The 21815-nt window shown below is 34.7% G+C and overlaps 1 protein-coding gene across 2 annotated transcripts in view; it reads right to left on the bottom strand.

Annotated features, from left to right (window-relative positions):
• atp6v0a1b (ATPase H+ transporting V0 subunit a1b) overlaps nucleotides 1-21587 on the bottom strand; it is a 36180-nt gene extending 14593 nt beyond the window's left edge. The window contains exons 1-17 of one of the 2 annotated variants that reach the window (XM_056450850.1): nucleotides 21407-21587; nucleotides 21211-21289; nucleotides 20425-20522; nucleotides 19909-20037; nucleotides 19668-19750; nucleotides 18853-18979; nucleotides 18337-18419; nucleotides 18151-18244; nucleotides 16557-16769; nucleotides 15981-16131; nucleotides 14921-15060; nucleotides 13118-13278; nucleotides 12536-12626; nucleotides 10701-10819; nucleotides 10382-10598; nucleotides 9769-9876; nucleotides 2227-2421 (exon numbers count right to left, since the gene is read on the bottom strand). In XM_056450850.1, coding sequence (XP_056306825.1) covers nucleotides 2227-2421; nucleotides 9769-9876; nucleotides 10382-10598; nucleotides 10701-10819; nucleotides 12536-12626; nucleotides 13118-13278; nucleotides 14921-15060; nucleotides 15981-16131; nucleotides 16557-16769; nucleotides 18151-18244; nucleotides 18337-18419; nucleotides 18853-18979; nucleotides 19668-19750; nucleotides 19909-20037; nucleotides 20425-20522; nucleotides 21211-21289; nucleotides 21407-21523 — 2205 coding nt within the window. In that variant the 5' untranslated portion in view covers nucleotides 21524-21587. The remainder of the gene's footprint in view (nucleotides 1-2226; nucleotides 2422-9768; nucleotides 9877-10381; nucleotides 10599-10700; nucleotides 10820-12535; nucleotides 12627-13117; nucleotides 13279-14920; nucleotides 15061-15980; nucleotides 16132-16556; nucleotides 16770-18150; nucleotides 18245-18336; nucleotides 18420-18852; nucleotides 18980-19667; nucleotides 19751-19908; nucleotides 20038-20424; nucleotides 20523-21210; nucleotides 21290-21406) is intronic. The other variant, XM_056450851.1, reaches the window with a different exon arrangement.
• Between the last annotated feature and the right edge of the window lie 228 nt (nucleotides 21588-21815).

The raw sequence follows: 21815 nt of genomic DNA, 5'->3' as shown, positions 1-21815 counted from the left end.
CCACCGACAATTGATGCCATGTGTGTATAATACCACAGATCTTCACCTCAATTATAACTCATCATTTCACTCATAATCATAAATTGTATAAAGATTCAATTCGGATGGCCATAAATAATTACTTCTTCAAAACAAAGTTTCGAAACATATAGTGCCTTCCAAAATGATGGAATCATCATATGGCTAACTTTCTGCTTCATACAGACCACATGTTAACAATAGTGATGACTCAACACTGTAAAAAAAACATCCGTAAATTAGCAGTGATTCCTGTTTTTATTTGATTTTTCCCCATTTATTTATGCTTTTGAACTGCATTATGGGACCATGATCTTTCTTCCAACAACTGTTAACTTTGAAAAGTTTGATAAAGTGACTTTTATTAAGATTTTTAATAGTTTAAAGGGATATATTGTCTGGGTTGGAGTTGTATTTTATGGTACAAAAACCTTGTAATAAACAGCCAGTATATTATCCGTAATCTTACAGACTTATTTCTCTATATATTATTTCTTATACATTATACTACTTCAAACTACTAAAACTAATTATATAATAAAAGTCACTTTGGTAATTTGTAAACTACAGAGATCAAGGTCCCATAATGCAATTCACAACCATAAATAAACAGAAAACACAAAATTAAAACTTTTAATTAACAGATATTCTTTACAGTGAATTAATGGTAGGTACCCCTGTCTACATTTCTGGAGAGCGCAAATTAGGTTGCCAGAGGTACGTCTGGCTATTTCGCGGTTAAAACAAATGGTACGAGTCGATATGACGCCGTCGCTGGCTTCTGCTCCTTTTCGCGCTACAAGCTGACCGATGACCTCAGTGTGGATAGCTTTTCTGGTGTTACCAGTTTGCTCAGTGGCTCACCACGTACATCTGTTGACTTGGGATGCCGAGCGGAGTCCATGACAATGGGGTTCGAGTCTGATGAAGAACGGTTCCAGGTAAAACAAAAGTAAAAAAAAAAAATAATAATAATAATAAATAAATAAATAAATAATATATAAAATTATATATATATATATATATATATATATATATATATATATATATATATATATATATATATATAATATAAATAAATAAATAAATGATGAACAAAAGAAACAACAGGCTGAAAACATGGAGAAATCACGCGGCCGCTAAGGCTTTTCTTTTGGAAAACACTATCAGTTGGGTTTAGGGAAGGGGGTGGGTCAGTCAGTCATTTAGTCAGTCAGTCGACAGCAAGCTGGCCAGACTGGCTGAAGTGTATATTGTGGCTCTAGTGGATTTAGGTGAGAAGGATGCATGAGATAAATTTAAGATAATCAAAAAGCGTGCACAGCGGCAGATTTGCAGAAACAAAAAGTGTGAGCAGACGTAGCTCTAGTTATGTATTTCGCTGTCCCCAAAAATGTAGACCTGGGTACATATCTGAAATGAGCCTGGGTTGCAATTAAAACCAATGTGTACAGGTATTGCCCTTTATCTTGCCCACAAAAACATCTAGCTGGCTAAATCTCAAAACACTATACTATATAGCATAATTTTGTAACTATAAATTTTTTTTAAGTATGGAGCATTCTGGGATATATGATCTGGAAATATTCATGGCACATTTCATAAGACTGACCCTATATAAACATTGTGCTAACAAAAAAAAGCAGATTTCATTCATTCAAATGTTTTTTTCTTCATTATTATTTGTATTTCTTTTTCTATTCGCTCAGCACACGATAGAACAGACGGTTCAGGGCAATGTCAAAAGTTGACAGGGGATGAAAATATTTTGCACATTCCAGCGGTGGGTATGTTTGGAGCGGGTGAGTCAGGCTCACAGGGTCTCGGTGAGGAGTTACTCCTCTGTTTACATTTCTCAAATCACTGTGGGATGACAAATTGCTTAAGTGTCATTTAATCGATCTCTTTTGCCTAAGAAGTTACAAAATACACTAGCTTGAGTTTCAACATTATACAGTATGAGTTCTTTTCCATTAAAAATGATCTCACTGCACTATAATTACAACAAAGGAAATCGTACAAATCAGCCACTAAATGAAAAAGGTACGAATTGCCATGAGATAGCATTGAATAAAACACATTTTAAATTGTTGCAACATTTCAAATTGCTACTGTTTAACTGTATTTTTCATCAAATACAGCAAACTTATTGACTTTCATAGAGTAATTATCATATAATTGACTGTGTTCCGTAAAACCGACACTCACCTCATCTCCTTCCTCTGAGTGTTGTGAGAGCTGGTCGTGATCAATGATCTCTGCCTCGTCCTCTGTAGGCCCGTTTCCGACCCGGACGCCACCGAACTTCTGCGTGCCCTGTTGGGTGAGTCCGGGGGGTGAGCTGGTGCCTGTCTGCTCTAAAGTTTCTAGATTCTCTGCAGGTCTTGCATCCCTCATCTGGGACTAAATACAAACAAGGTCTGTGTGGCTATCAGCATGCCATGGGCGTCTGAATATATGCTGTGTTTGGTATAACTGCTTGAGGCACCTACCAAAGACGGGACAGTGAATAACTTATCGATTTATTTATTTTTATCTTATAGAACTGATTTCAGGGGAATTACAACCTTTTTTTAGTTGATTTTTCTAGAAGAAAACATGGACTCTCATGGTGTTTTTTGTTCCTAGAATGTTTTCTTCATAACATTCTTCAGTAAACAATGGGTACGGAAAGTATTTAGACCCCTTTAATTTTTTCACTCTTCGTTATATTGCAGCCATTTGCTATATTTAAGTAAATTTTTTCTCAATGTACACACAGCACCCCATATTGACAGAAAAACACAGAATTGTTGACATGTTTTCAGATTAAAAAAGAATAACTGAAATATCACATGGTTCTAAGTATTCAGACCCTTTGCTGTGACACTCATATATTTAACTCAGGCGCTGTCCATTTCTTCTAATCATCCTTGAAATGGTTTTACACCTTCATTTGAGTCCAGCTGTGTTTATTTATATAGATTGGACTTGACTAGGTAAGCCACACACACCTTGCAGCTCACAATGGATGTCAGAGCAAAAGAGGATCATGAGGTCAAAGGAACTGCCTGAAGAGCTCAAAGACACAATTATGGCGATGCACAGATCTTGCCAAGCTTACAACAAAATTTCTCCTGCACTTAAGGTTCCTTAGAGCACAGTGACCTCCATGATCATTAAATGGAAGACGTTTGGGATGACCAGAACCCCTCCTAGAGCTGAACGTCTTGCCAAACTGAGCTATTGGAGAAAAGTAGCCTTGATGGAGATTGGAGAAAGTTGTAGAAAGTCAACCATCACTGCAGCCCTCCACGAGTCGGGGCTTTATGGCAGAGACGGCCAGATGGAAGCCTCTCCTCAATGCAAGACACATGAAAGCCTGCATGGAGTTTGCTAGAGATGGTGAGAAATAGGATTCTCTGGTCTGATGAGACCAAGATAGAACTTTTTGGCCTTAATTCTAAGCGGTATGTGTGGAGAAAACCAAGCACTGCTCATTACCTGTCCAATACAGTCCCAACAGTGAAGCATGGTGGTGGCAGCATCATGCTGTGGGGGTGTTTTTCAGCTGCAGGGACAGGACGACTGGTTGCAATCGAGAGAAAGATGAATGCAGCCAAGTACAGTGATATCCTGGACTAAAACCTTCTCCAGAGTGCTCAGGACCTAAGACTGGGCCTGCCATGCATTGTGAGCTGTAAGCTCTTAGGTCTGTGTGGCTTTCCTTATCAAGTCCAATCAGCAAAATCAAACACAGCTGGATTCAAATGAAGGTGTAGATCCATCTCAAGGATGATCCGGAGAAATGGACAGCACCTGAGTTAAATTCTTGAGTGTCACAGCAAAGGGCCTGAATACGTAGAATCAGTTTTAGAATACAGTTTTTCTTTTTTAATAAATCTGCAAAAATGTCAAAAATTTCTGTGTTTTTTCTGTCAATATGGGGTGCTGTGTGTACACTGAGGAAAAAATAAACTTTTTTTTTGAGGAAAAGAAATGAACTTAATACATTTTAGGAAATGGCTGCAATATAACAAAAAAGTAAAAAATTTAAGGGGTCTGAATACTTTCCATACCCACTGTATGAAGAAATTCATAATAATTTAGAACCGCTTGAGTTCGAAATGAATTTTGTGAACTACCCCTTTACGTAAAACAATTTTAAAAGTTATTTAAAAGTGAAATTTGATGTCAAGGAAATATTTTGTTAAAGTCGCCATGAATTCAAAAATTACTGTGTATTATATGTGTATATAGTGGTTTTTGATATAAACGATGTACAGTATCTGCACTTCACAGCTATTTTGTAAAAATAAATTTTCCCTCATAAATATTAATCAAATATAATAACCTTTTCTCCCCCTCGAAAATGACTTTTCTTTACTTCTTGGTCACATGGAATTACTTTAGGTCAGGTAAATCAGAGAATTATGCTCTGAACTTGTCCATTTGTCAGTCTTCCTTCATATTGTTAGCAACGCCCATCTTTCAACAATCCAATCTGTTCCCAAAAGACAAAATCATGCACCACCCTTTTACTTGTTTTATATATTTTTATGACTGTTATTAGTAGAAATTACATTAAAGTCTATTTTAGTTGTTTCCCTTTAGTAGTTGTTAAGTAGCTTACATTGTTGTCACTACATTCGGCAGTACAGTTTATTTTTCAGACAATGAAAGTAACTAAAATGACATAAATATGCATCTAAGTCTTACTTCTGAGGGTCATGAGAAACCTGCATTTAATATACATTTAAACTGTAATAGACTATAATGTATAGTCTCTTTACATTCAGTTTTAGTTCACACTTTAATTTCTATTCACACTTTAGGCCTTCACATTTACATCTATTGAAACAAGAACATACATTTTTGCCTTAATATGTTTTACTAAAAACTTCAGATGTCTCAGTGTATTATGGCAAAGAAATGTACTGTGCCCTTTTATATTTTGTAATTTTCCACATTTATCCTAAAAATATTACTATTTTGCGAAAACAAGTAATAAAATAATCATCAATCCTCAGGTATTTTGCCATTTTGAGAGGTGTCCCTTCACTAACTATTCAAATTGATCTTCCTCCTGCTGTAAAAAACATCTAGCATGGTAGGTGCCCCATTAGACAGAGCCAGATTTGTCTCTTTCAAACCAAGAAAGAATATGAAAATTAGGACTGCACGATATATTGTTTCTGCATTGATATCGCAGTGTGCGCATCTGCAATAGTCACATTACAAGATATGCAATGTTGAGTCTGAAGGTAAGTGTAGTTGACCAGGAGCTACGGAACACGTGATTTGAAGAGTATAATAGAGCAAAGGTTTATAATTTGCATGTGTTTTTAAGGCATGTGACTGAGCATTTCAATAGAGTTTAGAATATTTAGGTACAAAAAATTATGATGTTTGGAGATGTAACTAAGATTTATTGTATTTAATAATTTATACACATTGTCTTGTTTCTAGTCTAAATATCCACATTTCCCCATTGGTAGATATTTTATCTTGTTTTAAGAAAAAAAATCTTAAATTTTGACTTATTACTTCTGAAGGTGAAAAAAAAACTATATATTTTACTTGATCTGAGAATTTTTAGATATTTGGACCAGAAGGAGACAAAGCAAAGTAAGAAAATGTTTGCATTGTGATTATTAAATTTTTTGTACCTGAATACAGTTAAGCCTGTTTCACATTGCAAGTGTGAGCAGAGTGTGAGCATCACGTGTTTGTTTTTTTTTGTTTTTTTGGCGTCCATGTTGACAGATTAGAGCTTTCATACTAAACGAAGAAGCAGTGTGTCAACGCGAGGCGTGAGAGTCGCTGAAGCAGTAGTGCCACGATAGTTTCGGCACTGGGTCTATTTTAACCACGCTGCTCACACTCATTTAAAGTGACAGTGCATTGATAATGACCAAAAACACATTGACTGACAGTAAAAAGTATCAATTTTACCCAATAAATGCATCGATAATATCAACTGATTTATATATATTCAATCAAATGAACTTATTAAAAATGGCAACAAATATTTTTGTCCGAACTACAAAACCAAATTTAAACCAATTAGTTTTAGTTTTGCTTAAGTTGCACACTTTGATCATGTAGAAATATCACTATAACTCATTAATTCGTTCATTTCTTTTCGGCTTAGTCCGTTCTTTAATTCGGGGTCGCCACAGCAGAATGAACCGCCAACTTATCCAGCATATGTTTTACGCAGCGGATGCCCTTCCAGCTGCAACCCAGTACTGGGAAACATCCATACACTCTCATTCACACTCATACACTACGAACAATTTAGCCCACCCAATTCACCTGTGCCGCATGTCTTTGGACTGTGGGGGAAACCAAAGCACCCGGAGGAAACCCACGCGAATGCAGGGAAAACATGCAAACTCTACACAGAAACGCCAACTGACCCAGCCGAGGCTCGAACTAGCGACCTTCTTGCTGTGAGGCAACAGCACTACCCACTGCGTCGCCATCATTATAACTATATTGTATAAATATTATTATAACTCTAGACCTACATCATGCTGACAATCAAAAAATTACATGATACCACAGGCGATTGTCCTCTGAGTGCACGTTATAAGACATGAATGACACTTCTCATAGAGCTTAAGTAGCATAAAGTTCTTTAGGATCTATATAATATGTAAAATAAAGACTTGCAGGTTAAGGAAACAGCATCGGAGGAAGTAGCCGCAGGCATTGGTGCAGATGAAAAGTTAAAAAAAATGTGTATTTGTATATATATATATATATATATATGTGTGTGTGTGTGTGTGTGTGTGTGTGTGTGTGTATCATGTGCAACATCTGCCGATGAGCTGCGCACTGCAGACGCAGTCAGTGTGAAATCAAACGCCTGTGCACTTCTAATGCTCTCCATACGCTCTGCGCACTGCTCATGCTCTGCTCACGCTTGCAGTGTGAAACAGGCATTAGATTTCCGAGAAAACAGTGAAATAGTACAATTCAAACCATCTTGTGAAACTGTATTCATATCGCAATATTTACTGTAATAATAAAATATCGCAATATCAGATTTTTCCAATATCGTGCAGCCCTAATGAAAACCTTCAATTCTATGATTCTACCCTATCAAACAGATCTAAAGTAGACCTATATGGACACAGATATACACTTATAAAGAAAAGATGTTGTACTTGGTTTTGTCCCATGGCATGCTGTTAAAAATCTGAGGAAACACAAAAGCTCACAGTCTGTAACAGTGCAAACCCTCTTTGTAGCAAATAAGTAAATAGTAAATAACTTGCAAAAGCATCTACATTTCTTGCTTGTTAAATATTTTCTTTAGCCACTGACCAGTGATTAGGTTCACTGTAAAAAACCTAATACTTCACATAAATTGTAAAGCAACAATTTTGAGTTGACTCAACTTAAAATGAGTCAACTACAGTACTTGGGTTAACATCTGAGTCAACTCAAAAAAAGCTGTGGAGCAGGTTGCCTTACATTTTTTGTTTAAAATGTAAAAACAAATATTTGTTTACAGTGTTGGAGGCTAAAAATAAACACAAATATGTTTCATCATCTATAGACCATTTTGAGGGTAACAAAAACAATAGTCCTAATGTATTTCCTGTTTTACAGTTTTAATTTCTAGAGCTTTCAAAAATGCAAAAAGGTCCACACATTAATAAATAATGTTATAATAGCAGTTTTAACATTAAGTTATGATTGAATTGTCTCTTATTACAGTTAAGAAATAGATTGATAACAAGCAGGAAATGTCCATAGGCCAATGACATGACCACATTGAAATGGTCTCTACTTGACCATTCTGACTGAGTATTTTAAAACACACGCAATAACAGAGAATTATAGAATCTACCATATTGTGTTATAATGCTGTGTGTATATTTTATATATCTTCTTTTAATTATTTAATATAATTTTAGTTCAATATAGGTAAATCTTTAAGAACAAACAGAAGTCATTGGCAAATGATAAAGGAAATAATGCACTAACAATTCATTCAATAAAATGGAGATATTTAGAAATTCTATATTGATTCATAAATCTCAAGATCAAAAATTATGAAGTGCACCTCCCACTAACCAATCGCAAAAAGAATTGTGCCCACAAACCCCACCTCTAACTCTACCCCTGATTGGGAGATGAGCAAATTGTCCTAAAAATGAGGAATGAGATCATAAATCAAAGCGTTATGAATTGACATGAGATTATGTTGGTTAGACCCCTGTTCAGTAAGATTTCGAATGAAATCTCTGCAAAAACTGTAATTTTGTGAATCACATTTAATATCCAGATGAAGTCAAAATTATTAACCCTTTTCCTTTTCTTTTTATGTTTAACAGAACAAGGATTTTTTCACAGTATTTCCTTTAATATTTTTTCTTCTGGAGAAGGTCTTATTTTATTTCGGCTAGAAGAAAAGAAGTTCTACATTTTTTAAAAACTATTTTAAGGTCAAAATTATTAGCAGCTTTAAAGGGCACCTATGATGAAAATCTTCTTTTTAAGCTGTTTGGACAGAACTGTGTGTAGGTAGAGTGTGTCCATATTGGGGTGATATAAAGACAATCAGTCTCCTTTTTAAATTTCCTGACGTTAAAATAGGATCCAAATCCCTGCCATTATGAGGCCCACCACAACGTGACGTAGGAGTGCGGTTTCCCCGCCCACTGAATTGATTGACAGCCACGTATTAACATGTCTACGTGTATAATCATATCAACAAGACAGGACGTGCGCAATCTGGGATTCATCGCTGTGATCATCAATCATCATTAAATGTGATCAAAAATAAGTTTTACATGTTTAAAACGTTTTTTAAAAAGTCCGTGTTTGTAATGAATTACAGCAACTTTACCATCTTTATCACCACAGCTGCCTGTCAGTATAAAAGAAGATGCTTTAATCCCGGTTTGTGGATGTTAAATCAGGTTTATTTTGTACATTAACATAATTGATATACATACAGCTGTGGATATTAACATGTATCCTGTCACAATTGCTGTGCAAAAACAGCACAAAGTTTAATGTGTGTCTGTGAACATTGTAACGACATTGTGTGTGACTTTTTGTTGCAGAAAGGCTTGAATTAACTCCACAACAAATACATCAAATGATCATTAGGAATGTTCTTACTGTAGTATTTCTCACAAACGTTACGTGAGATCTGCTTCCTTCATGTCTGTCACTGTGCTGTTTATCTGACGCAGCCATAGATTGAGGCACACACTAACAGGCACGTGGGTCTAACAGGCTCATTTGCATTAAAGGAACAGGAAACAAAAACAGCTAAATTGTGTTCAGAGCAGAAAATCCAATATTCTGAAAGGTATAATAAATAATCTGATGGGTGTTTTGAGCTGAAACTTTACACATTCTGGAGACACAAAAGACTTATCTTAAATCTTGAAAAAGGGGTAAAATAGGTGCCCTTTAAACTACTTTTTTTCCAATTGTCTACAGAACAAACCATCATTATACAATGATTTGTCTAATTACCCTAACTTGCCTAATTAACCTAGTAAAGCCTTTAAATTGCACTTTAAGCTGAATATTAGTATCTTAATAAAATATCTAGTCAAATATTATGTTCTGTCATCATGGCAAAGATAAAGTAACTGTGATGAGGTATTAAAACTATTATGTTTACAAATGTGTTAAAAAAATCTCTCCGTTAAACAGAAATTGGGGAAAAATATACAAGGGGCTAATAATTCTGATTTCAACTGTATTTATATATAGAAGATGAGTAAATAAACATACCAGGTGCCTCTTCCACAGGTGCTGACGGCGCAGGACCATAGTCTTCACCACCAGCATACACGGCACACATGCTAAAGCTATCACCACCAACAGCGACTGGATCCCAGCCTATGCGCACACAGAAAAACATCTTTCAATCAATCCGCCAAAAGTCATATACACTCACCAGCCACTTTATTAGGTACACCTGTCCAACTGCTTATTAAGGCAAGTTTCTAACCAGCCAATCACTTGGCAGTAACTCCATGCATTTAGACATGTAGACATGGTCTGAGTTAAGTTCACTGTACTTAAATGGCCTCCACAGTCACCAGATCTCAATCCAATAGAGCATCTTTGGGATGTGGTGGAATGGAAGATTCGCATCATGGATGTGCAGCCGACAAATCTGCAGCCACTGCGTGATGCTATCATGTCAATATGGACCAAAATCTCTGAGAAATATTTCCATTACCTTGTTGAAGCTATGTCACAAAGGATTAAGGCAGGTCTGAAGGCAAAAGTGGGTCCAACCCCGTACTAGTAAGGTGTACCTAATAAAGTGGCCATTGAGGGTATTTAGCCAGAATTCTCTCATTTAACAACCACTGTTTTGCATTAATGTGTGTATTACCTGTCCTCTGTACAGTGGTTTGTTGGTGGGGTCGTTGTAGTTAAATAGACACATGTTGATAAAAGCTATCAGAAGACTGGGAGCGTCTTTAGAGGTCACCGCATCATAGGCAATCCACTTATAGAAGATGAGCAAGATCAGATAACCGAAAAGACTGCTCATGAAGACAATCTCAGGGATGAAACTCAGGAAAATGTTCAGAGGCTTCTTAAAGTATCTGTGAGACACATGGTAAAAGTTAAAAAAAAGCTAGAGTAACTGAACCACTAGTTACTCTACACACACACACACACATACACACATTTGAACACACACTTACAGGTGATTGAAGAGGGACAGCGTGACTCCAAACAGCATGTGAATGACACCCAGAATCACAGACATCTTCATCTTAAAGGAGTTCAGGAACGTCAGCTTATTTGCAGCAATATTCCAGATCTAACGGAGGAAAATTGGTAAAGCAACATTACATGACGTTCACATACAATTTCTTGAAGATAAATATTTTATTATTGTTAAGTTTAAAAAAAGATTTTTCATGATTATGACTATTTTGAGATGATTATGAGGACTACATTATTGTCATCTGTTATACTACTGAATAACTAGAGGACAAAAGTACACAAGAGTAGTCTCATTTGTGCTATTTTATATTTGTTGATGTTTGCGCATATAAAGTATTGAAGACGTCACCATTTTTCTCTGAATATATATTTCTAAAGGTGCTGCTGACTTGAAATTTTCACCAGATGTCAGTAACAGCATAGTAATCCATGCATACAAATAAAACACATTTAATTTTTATAGAAATTAAGTTATGTGTAATAAACACACAAGACAGGGACAAAAGTATTGAACACATGAAGAAAGGGCGGTGTAAAAGGCATGAAAAGCCCAGACAGCGGCTCAAACCTCTCAGTAGTTAAAAAGTGTAAATGAATATTAGCTGTTTCAGTTCAAACACCTATATTTCCTGGATGATGAAGCTAAAACCAGGGTGGACATTTCAGCAAGACAATGATACCAACCACAGCCAAGGAAACTCAATAGCTTTCAGAAAAAGAAAATAAAGCTGCTAGAATGGCTCAGCCATTAACCTGATCTGAATCCATTAAAGAATAAAAACTAAAAATCAGAGTTTATAGACGAGACCCACAGAACCATCAAGACGTTTAGGCTCTGTTTAATATTTGAATTGTAAGTTGTAATTCTGTCACCACTTACTCACATTCCAATGGTTTTAAACCTTAATGAGTTTCTTTCCTGTTGAACACAAATAGATAAAAAGATAAAGGAGATATTTTGAAGAATGTTAGCCGGTAGCCACTGACAGTCATAGTAGGAAAAACAAATATTATAGTAGTCAATGGCTATCGCTATTCAACATTTTTCAAAATAACTTCTTTTGTATTCAACAGAAGAAAGTAATAATAGAATTAATAGGCCTAAGCTAACTTCTAAACCAAAGTCCTTTTACGGCAAGTCATTTCACTCAGCGGCCATCTTTGAAACGCATCTCGGGCAGAATGCTCGGGCATTCAGTTTGAATGGGGAAACATCAAATTCACCAAAACTACTTGCCAAGCTTATGATTACATTTCATATTCTAAATAACCAATAAAATTAAACAACAACTGTCTATTTAGTTTCGTTTCTAAATGTTCGTAATAGACACAAAATCTGCAAAAACTCATTTCTGGTCCGAGCCCCTCCCCCGTAGAATTGTCATTCTATAGTGATCGCTGATTGGCTCCTGTTCTAGAAGGTGGGCTTTATTCGCCATATAGCAATCGCTGATTGGCTCCGGCACTAGAAGGCGGGGCTTCATTCGTCATATTGACAGTAACACTTTTCCCTATTCAAAAGTATACGAGTGACATGTCTTGTGTATTCTTTAGTCTTTGATTAAACTCACAATGAATTGTTTTAATAAATGCTGTAACAACTGTATTGTTCATTGTTAATTAATGTTAATACTTACAGTGATGCATTAACAAACATAAACTAATAGAATTTAATTGTTAAGTGGTACCATAAAGTCACTAGGAGGATATCTTTGTGTTTCAGAAAAAGTAAATATCTCAGTTTTCTTCAGTATCATGCAGCCCTAATGCCTGTGTGTGTATTGTATGTCAGTGTTTGTATGATTCATACAGGGTCGATGCCGAGAGGATACGGGCCACCAAACACACCAGGAACAGCCGGGTTTAACTGGAGAACTGAATTACCCTCCAGAGTTTCAAACCTACAAAACAAACAAAAACAGAAAAATACAAGATTAATAAAATGGTCAAATGTTAAGCATTATTATATATATATATATATATATATATATATATATATATATATATATATATATATATATATATATATATATATATATATATAACCTGGTAGGCAAGGCTTCATTTGCCATATTGACCGTTCCACTTTCCCCATTCAAAACTATATGAGTGACACGTCTTGTGTATTCTAGAGTCGTTGACTAATGTTTATATTATGTTGTTCAAGGCACTGGTAGCTCACCAGCGCTAAAGTTCCTGACAGATTGCCAAGTGAAAAAAGAAGCGTGCACAGGAATCTATGAGAGGAATCAAAAATTGCATAACAAGTTTCCAATTATCTGATTCCAGAATCGGAATTGATTTTCAATTCCTAACTCTAACAACTACATAAAGTTATTTAATTATATTCTGACTGTTTTACCGATTTAACATTGAGAAGTTGTAAACTTACGTCCAGTTTCCGTTAGGTGAAAACATGGGCCGAACGCTCCAGCCAGAGCTGAACATGTTGAGGGACTTTGAGAAACAGTCATTATAGATCATCCCAGTATAGACTGAGAACATCCCCATCAGTAGAATGATGTAACGTCCAGCAAATATCATGTTAAACATCTGCACACAGAGAGAGAGAGAGAGAGAGAGAGAGAGAGAGAAAGGGAGATAAAAGAAAGAGATTTTGGTATATAAAACTGCAAAACAGGGGTGTGTTTCTAAAAACCATCATCAGCCAACTACGGTTGCAAGTTGCATCGTTACAAACATTGTTTGTTGATTTGGCATTTCTCAAATCCGTTGTTCCAATGTACATTCGCAAACTGTGTGGCAAACTTATACGTTTGCAACTACAACTAGAGCTGTAGTTAATTAGGGCTGTGTTTTATTCCCAGTTTTCCCCCCTAAGCCCTATTCATTTAAAGCATTCTAACATTTAAACTTGGAATGACTTTAAAAACAAAAACAGTAAACATATAATTTGCATGTAATTTGCTTTCAAAACATTTTTTACAGTTCGGATTGAGTGATCTTCATATTAACAATTGTGATCCCTTCGTAGTGCACTTTGAAATCATTTATGTCATTTTAAACTAAGCCTGATGAAATCTGTAGATGACCTATGGAAAGCGGAATCTACGTTATGTCTTCAAAGATTTGAAAACAAAAATATATAGGTTACGTTAATGGTTTAAATTTTTTAGCAGCCTAGGCTGTTAATTGAGAAATGTCTATCTACTGTACATGGATCTATAGGCTAGAACATTTCTTATTTCTTAATAAACAGAATACTATAAATTAAAACCATTAACGTGAGGATTTATAAATGAGATTAGAATACGTGTTAGCTTTTTGTAAGTGGTTTTATGTTTTAGAATAGAATGTAGATTATTCTCAATAATATTTGTAAAGGAAACATAGGCCCTATATGTGCCGTTTACATAATTTACAAATAATATGGAAAACGAGTGCATGTTTTTACTAAAACTAATATTGGAATTTTTTTTCTAAAGTAGTTGTTACTCCACCCCGCTTAGAGACGTTTTACATTATAATATATGTGTTAGAGAAACTACAGTTTTGGGAAACACTTGTTACTACATCGTTCTTTTCCCTTGCGATGCATCATACTATGATAGTTCAGCCGCGAGTTATGTCATTGTTTGCGCACCCCAGGTCTATATCCTTAGCCTCTTTAGGAAAAAATGTTTCCCTCTGGCTACAGAACAAAGCACTGTTGTCCAATAACTAACCTAATTAACCTAACTTGCCTAGTTAACCTAATTGCCGTAGCTAAGCTAAGTGTACATTAAGCTGAATACTAGCATCTTGCAAAACAGCAATTAAAATATTATGTACTGTCATCATGGCAAAGACAAAATAAATAAGTTATTAAAACTATTATGTTTAAAAACGTGTTAAAAAATCTTCCCTGAATTAAACGCACGTGGGAAATATTTGAAAAAGTAAGGCTAATAATTTACTGTTTATATAAGTCTTCAAACTAAGTCAATGACTATGCAAGTGATCAATATTACGAGTGTAATCTGTTAAACTTGCAGTGTTAACATATAGATGTATACTAACATATATATATATATATATATATATATATATATATATATATATATATATATATATATATATATATATATACATATATATAATATATATATATATATATATATATATATATATATATACTAATTTGGTATTGTATATTATTGTGTGCGTAATGTGTTAATCATTGATAAACAGATACCTCATTGTCACTCTTCTGAGCAAGCAAACGGGTTTCTCTGAGGACAAGGTAAAGCGCAGCACAAGTCATCAGCAAGCCATGCCCCATGTCCCCAAACATGACAGCAAACAAGAACGGGAAAGTGATGATTGTGTATGGAGCTGCAAGAAACAAAACAGAAACAATCAAATTAGACAAGTGTAAAAAGTGATTTATTGTCTGAGTAAAAAATGAACTGCACAATTGCTAAGTAAGGGCCCTATCATACACCCAGCGTAAGATGTGTTTGGCGCGATTTGTTGCTATTTTCAGACCAGCGCAACCCTAATTTTCACGTTTTGTGCCACTGAAATAGACCCTGCCATTGACCAACTAAAACAGCGTGTTAGCGATGCGGCTGCAGGTCCAAACGCTTACACATTGCTTAATACATACAGGATGTGCAGCAATACACAAATATCTTTACATATAAAAAAATTAAAGGATTAAAATGTTACAAAAATTATTATTTACTACATAAATATAAAAACCACTGCCTCCAAGCCTTCTTCACCTCGGGGGGCTTTTTTCAGTTTATTCATGACAATTTGCATTTGTATAATGTTGCATTGTGTAATATGCATATTTATATTTGTTTTAATAAAAGCAAGCTTAAATTCGTCCTAGGGACTAAGCCGAAGGTAAACGAATGAGTTAAAATAATAGTTTTTTATGCCAATAATCATTAGAATATTAAGTAAAGATTATGTTCCTTGATACATTTTGTTAATGTCCTACTGGTAATATATAAAACCTCAGTTTTTGACTACTAATGTGCATTGCTAAGATCCTTTTAAGGCTCTTTGTGTCAATATTTAGATTTTTTTAAACCTTCAGATTCCAGATGTTCAAATAGTTGTATCTCAGCCAAATGTTGCGCAATCATAACAAATCATACAATCAATAGAAAGCTTATATATTTCATAAGAGGTATAACTCTCAATTTCAAAACATTAACGCGCTTATGACTGGTTTTGTGGTCCATCATCCCAAATGTACAGTTTCTGTATGAATTTCCATTATCCATAAAGCATGTTGGTACCTGGGTTGATCTCTCGGTAGGTTCCGATGCCGTACGCATCCACAATATTTTGGAATCCAGAGGTGAACTTGTTGGTCTTGTTGTAAGTAGGTGGAGTCTGTTTGGTCTGCATTCGGTTTAAGATGGAGGGAACTGTAGACCCACTTCTTTCCTAATTGAAATTGGGATTAAATTGGCAAAATTACCACTGTAGTACGACCTTTTTAAAGTGTATAGCTAAATGCACCAGCTCATTCTTTATTAGCTAAGTTTACACATTTTTAAATATAACTAAATAGATGTAGAATATAACACATAACAAAAATATAAAATAATCTAGGATAGATTTTTTATTATATTGAAGGAGTTTACATTTATGTTCTTTTCTAATCTGCTCTAACCCATATTTTAACATTTTAGGCACAATTTATATCATCTAGAAAAGTATTTGTCATCATTTTAGCATATCCCTGGAGATCTACAGTTTTGTAGCATAAAGAGAAACAGAAATTATGTACATATTTTGATTGGTGGTGAATATATGCAATTCATCTTGATTCTTAGCTTTTATTTGATTAATAAATGAATATTACTTACTGTTCCCCTCCTCAGAGCAAACTGAATGGAATCAAGGTCAGAAACGGGGCACCAGACCTCAGCAATCAAACATTTCTGTGTAACGTCGATGTTGCAGAGGTTCAACGTGTGATAAATGGCCTTCATCTTCCTTACTTTGATGAACCACACGCGCATAGTTTTTGCAGCGGCCTGCAAAACCCTCTGTCGGTGGTCTTCAGTTTGATTCAATACCTATAAAAACAAAATCACTCAATGGTCAACATTTGAATTACTTTAGACCACTTTATGCCATTTTTGGATTAAGATATTGTACAGTAAAAATGGATGAAATGAATTGGTAATCAAGATTAAGTTGAAAAAACATAACTACAATTGGAGAAGACCATTTTCTATACACAAAAAACACTATAATGATAACACTTTAAAATGACAGATTTTTTAAAAAAATCATAGATTTAAGAGTCCAAACCACTATTGTAATGATAAAAGAGCAGAGAAACAACATTGTTTAAATCACTTTCAGAATAAATACACCGTAATGACGTTGTTATCCCGGTCTCATTGACTTCCTTTCATTTACAGCCATAAAAAACAGCTTGTTAGGCTGCTGTTATGCTTAACTGATATTTTGTAATTCTCTTATTTATATTTTTATGTATAGTCATAAACACACTTGGCTGTAGAGCAAACAGTTTGACCGTTTTCTGCCGTTTGTAATTACAATAATTTCTCCCACATGTAACTGAATTGGACATTTTAAAACAATCACAAAAACCAGAATTGCAGAATAAGGTACATAAAAGAAATGGATTATATAAAATAAAAAAATCTTAAATTAACAATTTGAATAAAACTGAATAACAATAAAAGTAAATCGTAACTTATGTTGCTTTTACACATCTTAAAGATTTAAAGGAAAATTTAAAGGCACTATTTACAAGTCTCCTAGAGTTAAACAGTTGACTTGAACCATTTTTTAATCCAATTAGCTGATGTCTTCTTTTAGTGAGGTCACTTTTAGCTTATCTTAGCACAATGAATTGAATCAGATTTGACCAGCCTGATCTCATGAGAAAACGTAAGTATTTTACGTTTTGTCAGTTTAGTGGCTTATTCGTACGAATTTGTACGAGTTCAGTTAGACGAAATTGTACGATTTTAAAAAGGAGGCGTGGCACCTAACCCCACCCCTAAACCCAACCGTCATTGGGGATGAGCAAATCGTGCTAAATTGTGTGAATTAGATCGTACGAATTCATACGAATTAGCCACTAAATCAAAAGTTACGAATTGCCGTGAGATTGTATTGGAGTTGACCATTAGCATTGTTCAAAAAATTCAAAAAAGTGTTTTGATGAATTTCCTATTTAAAACTGACAGAAAATGGAGTGGCGTGTTCCTTTAAACACCCCTTGTATGGGATGTGTTTTCAGAAAGTGCCTCAAAACAAAGTATTCACACTTCATTGCATTTTTACCAAAACTCGCTATTACAATCTAGCCATTCGCATCCATTCTGTTTGCTTGTGATAGATATAATATTATATTGGATTGGAGTGAAAACTAATGTAGGTATGGTCACAATTGTGTTTCTTTTGATCAATAGAGCATACCATCTGGAGGTCATCAATGCGAGTGTTGACACCTGATGCCATTTCCTTCCTTTCCTGAGGGGTCTCAGGGCATGGGTACAGAGATGCACGGAACCTGCAATTAAGTTAAGTAAGTATAGAAAGTAAAATAATTGATTACTACAGGATAAAATTCTGAGAATTATCATGGATCGGAAAGCACCATACCCTTCACAGATCTTTTTTACTCTGTTCTTCAGCTGGTCTCCTTGGAAGAAGATGATGAACACCGATTTGTGCACCTGATCTCCCTGTGACAAACAAAGATCCATGACTTGTGTTGTCAATGTTATCTTGCTTGTAAACAAAATTTCTAGTACTTGGCAATGATTCTTTGTGATCTTCATTGAGTATTCAGCTTAAAGTGCAATCTAAAGACATAACTAGATTAATTAGGCAAGATCGGGTAATTAGGCGAGCCATTGTATAATAGTGGTTTGTTCAGTAGACAATCGAAAACCAATATTGCTTAAGGGGGCTAATAATATTGACCCTAAAATGGTTTTAAAAAATGTAAAACTGTTTTTATTCTAGCTGAAATACAACAAATAAGACTTTCTCCAGAGGAGAAAACTTTATAGGAACTACTGTGAAAAATTCCTTGCTCTGTTTATAATTTTGTATGTGATCAATTGCAATTATTCAATTGCAAATATGTCAATCACGAAAATAATAGACACTGACTGTTGTGGGGTCTTCAAGGGGATCCTCAATCTCTGTCTGACGTAAAAAGACATTTCCACGGCATACTCTCCACAGCATCCTTTCAAACGTAGGGATTCTCTCACGGTTTATGACGCCAGCCACAAATCTAAGAGGTAAACAAATTTATTATTAACAAAGTATACAAACTCCACTTACCAAAGCAAACGCAAACCTGATATTTACTCTATGTAATAATACACAATGATCTCTGTTTACAGTTTTTACACTCTTTACAGGTTTTGAGTACAAGATTTGAGAGTTTGGATGAAAGTGACATTAGTGAAATAAATGTATATTTTAAAAAACGTATTATCCTATTACAACAAGCAGTAATACTATTGCATTTATTATATAAGAATTTATAGGCATGTTATTTTTTCTTAAAAAGTTACGTGAAAACTTTACTTCCAAACTATGAAAGTAAAATTGAATGACCTCAACAGTGACCATTTCAAACAGTGACTTCAAGGTTCATATGATTGCTTTGCATGATGAACAAAATAAAAAAATAAAATCACTATTCACTTATTATATCAAATTCTGTTTTCATGCTAAAATACTAATATAGATAATTAAGTAATAAATACTATTAAACAGTATTAAAATACCCACAAAAAAAATGAAATAAGTTAGATTTTTTTAAGTTTGATATTTAAAAAATTAAAAAATAAAGTATAGTAAACTGTACAGTAACATATTTTTTACTATGCAATTAAAAATTAAATAATATTGAAACACTTCTTTTTTACTATTAAAACTGGTATAAAGAATTATAAAGATTCACTAGAACTCACCCCAGTCTCAGTGGAGCCCCCCGGCCGGCCTCACTGGGGTCCAGCAGAGATGACGATTCTTCCAACAGGTTAGGATCCTCCATCTAAAGAGAATCCAGTAGAATTATAGCTAAGAGTCAAAATGGATTGGACATCACATTAGAAGTTTATGGGTAAATGTGTCTAGTGGCGATATTTCAGCTATAGCAGACAACATGTATTAACAAATGGTGATTTGTTTTCACAGTGCAGGAGATCAGACCTCATCAAAGAACTGCTGAGTACGTCTGAGGATATGCTTGAGTTCTGTCAGCTCTAGAAAGTTCTTTTTAAGGGCCTCTTGATTAGTGTTGATCTCCTTCAGCTCATTCTCCAGCTTCTCAAAAGTTGCCTGGAGATCAAAGGCACGATTACTGTATAAGTTAAAGATGATGGCAAGAAATATACAGTAAAATATATTTTATGTTTTTCATAAACACGTCCAAAAAATGGTGTCTGGTTACTGAGTGAAGAAATCAGAAGAAGGAAAAGGTTTACTAATAGCCTGAAAGATGTTTAATTATACAAATATTGCCAAAAACAGACTGTAATAACCACTATACTTGGTAAAATATGATAAACAAAAATAAAGGTGTACAAAGTACTTCAAAATTTCTCCTTTTTATGTTACACAAAAAAAATAAATACAAAAAATAACACACCATATGGGTTTGCACCCGCATATATTGAGTAAATGAAATTTTTTGCCCAAATTTGCATCATGAGAGAAAAAGATTACCTCAAGGTCAATCATGTCTCGAGGGAACGGGACTTCAGGATTCTCTCCAGTGTCCATAGTTGGAATGTTGGCTTTCTTAATCTCCTTCTCTACAAACCCTGCAGAACATGACAGCAGCAGAAATTTGCTAACAACATTTAATCATTTGTTCTGTGAATTATCCTGATTATTTGTGATGGATCCAGCAATAATCGACATAGGTCGTCAACAACCATTTGTTGTGCCCCATCATGTTATGAATATTAATGTATTACATTGAAGTGCTGGCACAAATAGAGCGCAAGTCTGTGGGAGACATTGTTTCACCACCATAAAATTATACTTGTAAAAATATAGGATGAAATGGGTCAAAATGTTGGTTAAAAATTTAATTTGATTGTTTTTATGTTAATCTAACGCACTGGGTGGAACAATAAAATGAATGTAGCACATTCCTAAAAACCCTTTGAAGAAATATAGTGGATTCTTGATGCAATCACAGGTAGCAGTGCATAGATGAACATGTTAATGTAGTATTTAATATCGTAAATGTCAATTAATAAAAAAGACAAATTAATTTTGAGATAAAAATTTTGATAGTGGTTTTTCAATTTTGTTCGTAATTAAAAATAATGTGGTATTTGGGAAAAAACCCTTGTTGCTAATGACAAAAAAATTTGACAAGACAAAACTGCAAATAGCTTGCTGATCTTGATGATTGTCATTGTGTGATCTGACTGGGGCTTTACGTAAATCACTGAATTTTACTAAAGAGAGCTGTTTCTGTGCACATGTTGATCCACTCACTGAGCTTTCTGTCCATCTCTTCACAACGTCTCACTTCATTCACAAACTTCCTCTGAAACACGTTCACATCAGGGTTGAGCTGAAAGAAAGAAAGATTGAAAGAAAGAAAGAAAGAAAGAAAGAAAGAGGTTTCAACTCATTATCAACATTAATGACAGTGGGAAGAGAATGGAAAGGAAAACTTATATCTACGTACATCTCTGAACTGAACCATTCCCAGTTCCCCTAGTTCACTGACGCAGCAGTAGGCCGCTTCAGACTGGAGGAAGAGCTGGGCCAGAGTCATCTCCTCACTGCGGAACAACTCCCCCATGATGCTGCCGGCCACAGGAACTCACCCACAGCTCAAAAAAAAACAATGGATGCTCACTGGATGGTCAGTCTGTAGGAATAAAAGAAATTGTACAAAAATGTATAGAATTTTTTTTGGATTAAACAGTATTACATTTGACTTCAGACCACAAAACTAATCTTATGTTGCATGGGTATGTTTATTTAAATTAGTAAAATAATAGATTTCTATTTTGTGCCAAAAATAATTAGAATATTATGTAAAGATGACAATATTTTATACATTTCCAACTGGAAATATATCAAAACTCAAT

This window comes from Danio aesculapii, chromosome 24, assembly GCF_903798145.1.
Source record: "Danio aesculapii chromosome 24, fDanAes4.1, whole genome shotgun sequence".
Lineage (NCBI taxonomy): Eukaryota > Metazoa > Chordata > Actinopteri > Cypriniformes > Danionidae > Danio > Danio aesculapii.
This window is presented reverse-complemented; position numbering and strand designations above follow the sequence as displayed.